The 1,646-nt window shown below is 38.7% G+C and overlaps 1 protein-coding gene across 1 annotated transcript; it reads left to right on the top strand.

Moving 5' to 3' along the window:
- Nucleotides 1-1,023: 1,023 nt before the first annotated feature.
- LOC114279800 (uncharacterized) lies at nucleotides 1,024-1,377 on the top strand. The gene has a single exon (XM_028222076.2). It carries the CDS (start codon nucleotides 1,024-1,026, stop codon nucleotides 1,375-1,377), a length of 354 nt encoding a protein of 117 aa, XP_028077877.2.
- The last annotated feature ends 269 nt before the right edge of the window (nucleotides 1,378-1,646 follow it).

The raw sequence follows: 1,646 nt of genomic DNA on the forward strand, positions 1-1,646 counted from the left end.
TTAGAATCCGCCAATGTGAAGATAAACTTTTGAAGAAAAAGTATGAGGAACAAAGAGGCACGCCCGATCCTGACTTCACAATCAGCAATGAGATGCTAAAATTCTGAAATTGAATTTGCGTACCTGACCTTCTAGAACTCAAGAAAAAGATATTGATAGAAGCTCATAGCTTGAGGTTTGCGATCCACCGCAATACAAAAATGTATCACGATCTGAAGGAACGCTTCTGGTGGACAGGAATGAAGAAAGACATAGCAAGCCACATCTCCAAATGCCCGCATTGTCAATAGGTTAAAGCAGAACATCAGAGACCTGCTGTATTATTACAACCACTCCCTATTCCTGAACGAAAATCGGAGCACATTACTATAGACTTCGTGGTCGGGCTACCGCAATCAGTCTCAAAGAATGATGCAATATGGGTTATCATATATCGATTGACGAAGTCGGCGCATTTTTCACCAATCAGAATCACGTACTTCTTACTAAGTTTGCCACTCTATACATTAAAGAAATCATTCGTTTGCACGGCATCCCAATTTCAATCATATCTGATAGAGGCCCGCGCTTTATGTCTTATTTCTAGAACAAATTGTAAGAAGCTTTGGGAACCACTCTGAAGTTTAGCACGACTTATCACCCACAAATTGATGAGCAATCTAAAAGAACAATCCAGACTTTGGAAGATATGTTACGTATGTGTGTGTGTTAGACCTTAAAGGTAATTGGGATGATCACCTACCTTTGGTGGAGTTCGCCTATAATAATAGCTACCATACAAGTATTGGAATGACACCATACGAGGCACTATACGAAAGAAAATGTCGATCACCTCTGTATTGGACAGAAGTCGGAGACAGGAAATTGTTAGGCCCCAAGATCGTGCAAATTACAAGTGATAAAGTTCAACTTATCCAACAGCGAATTCGCACTGCTCAGAGCCGCCAGAAAAGCTATGCAGATACACGGAGACGAGACTTAGAATTTTAAATAGGCGATCATGTGTTCCTAAGGATCTCACCAATGAGAGGGGTTATCCGATTTGGAAAACGAGGAAAGTTAAACCCACGTTACATCGGGTCATTGGAGATACTAGAAAGGATTGGTCCTGTGGCATATCTCCTTGCACTTCCACCTAAACTATCCAATGTCCACAATGTGTTTCACATTTCATTGTTTCACCGATACCTTTGGGATCCAGAGCATGTTGTCAATTATGTGAACTTGGAAGTTCAAGAAGACCTCTCTTATGAAGAACAACCAATACAAATTCTTGATCGCCGTAATCAGGTCCTTCGAAATAAGACTATACCTCTTGTAAAAGTCTTATGGAGAAACCATCGTATCGAAGAAGCAACATGGGAAACTGAAAGTTGAATGCGAGCCAAATACCCACACCTTTTCGAAAACCAAGGTACGTCAAGTTTGGGGACAAACTTCTTTTAAGGAGAGGAGAAATGTGACACCTGAATTTGTAAATTTAATTCGATACTGTAATAAAAAGAATTCTTTATTAGTATTAAAAAAATAAAAAAATAATAATAATAATTAATGTTATGGTTGCAGGTGATGAAATGTAATATAATTTTGGGCCTAATGCGAATTAAATAAAAAAAAATGGTGATTTATCACCATCCTAATGCATA

Source organism: Camellia sinensis, chromosome 12, assembly GCF_055761805.1.
Source record: "Camellia sinensis isolate YWXY chromosome 12, ASM5576180v1, whole genome shotgun sequence".
In the NCBI taxonomy this organism is placed as follows: Eukaryota; Viridiplantae; Streptophyta; class Magnoliopsida; order Ericales; family Theaceae; genus Camellia; species Camellia sinensis.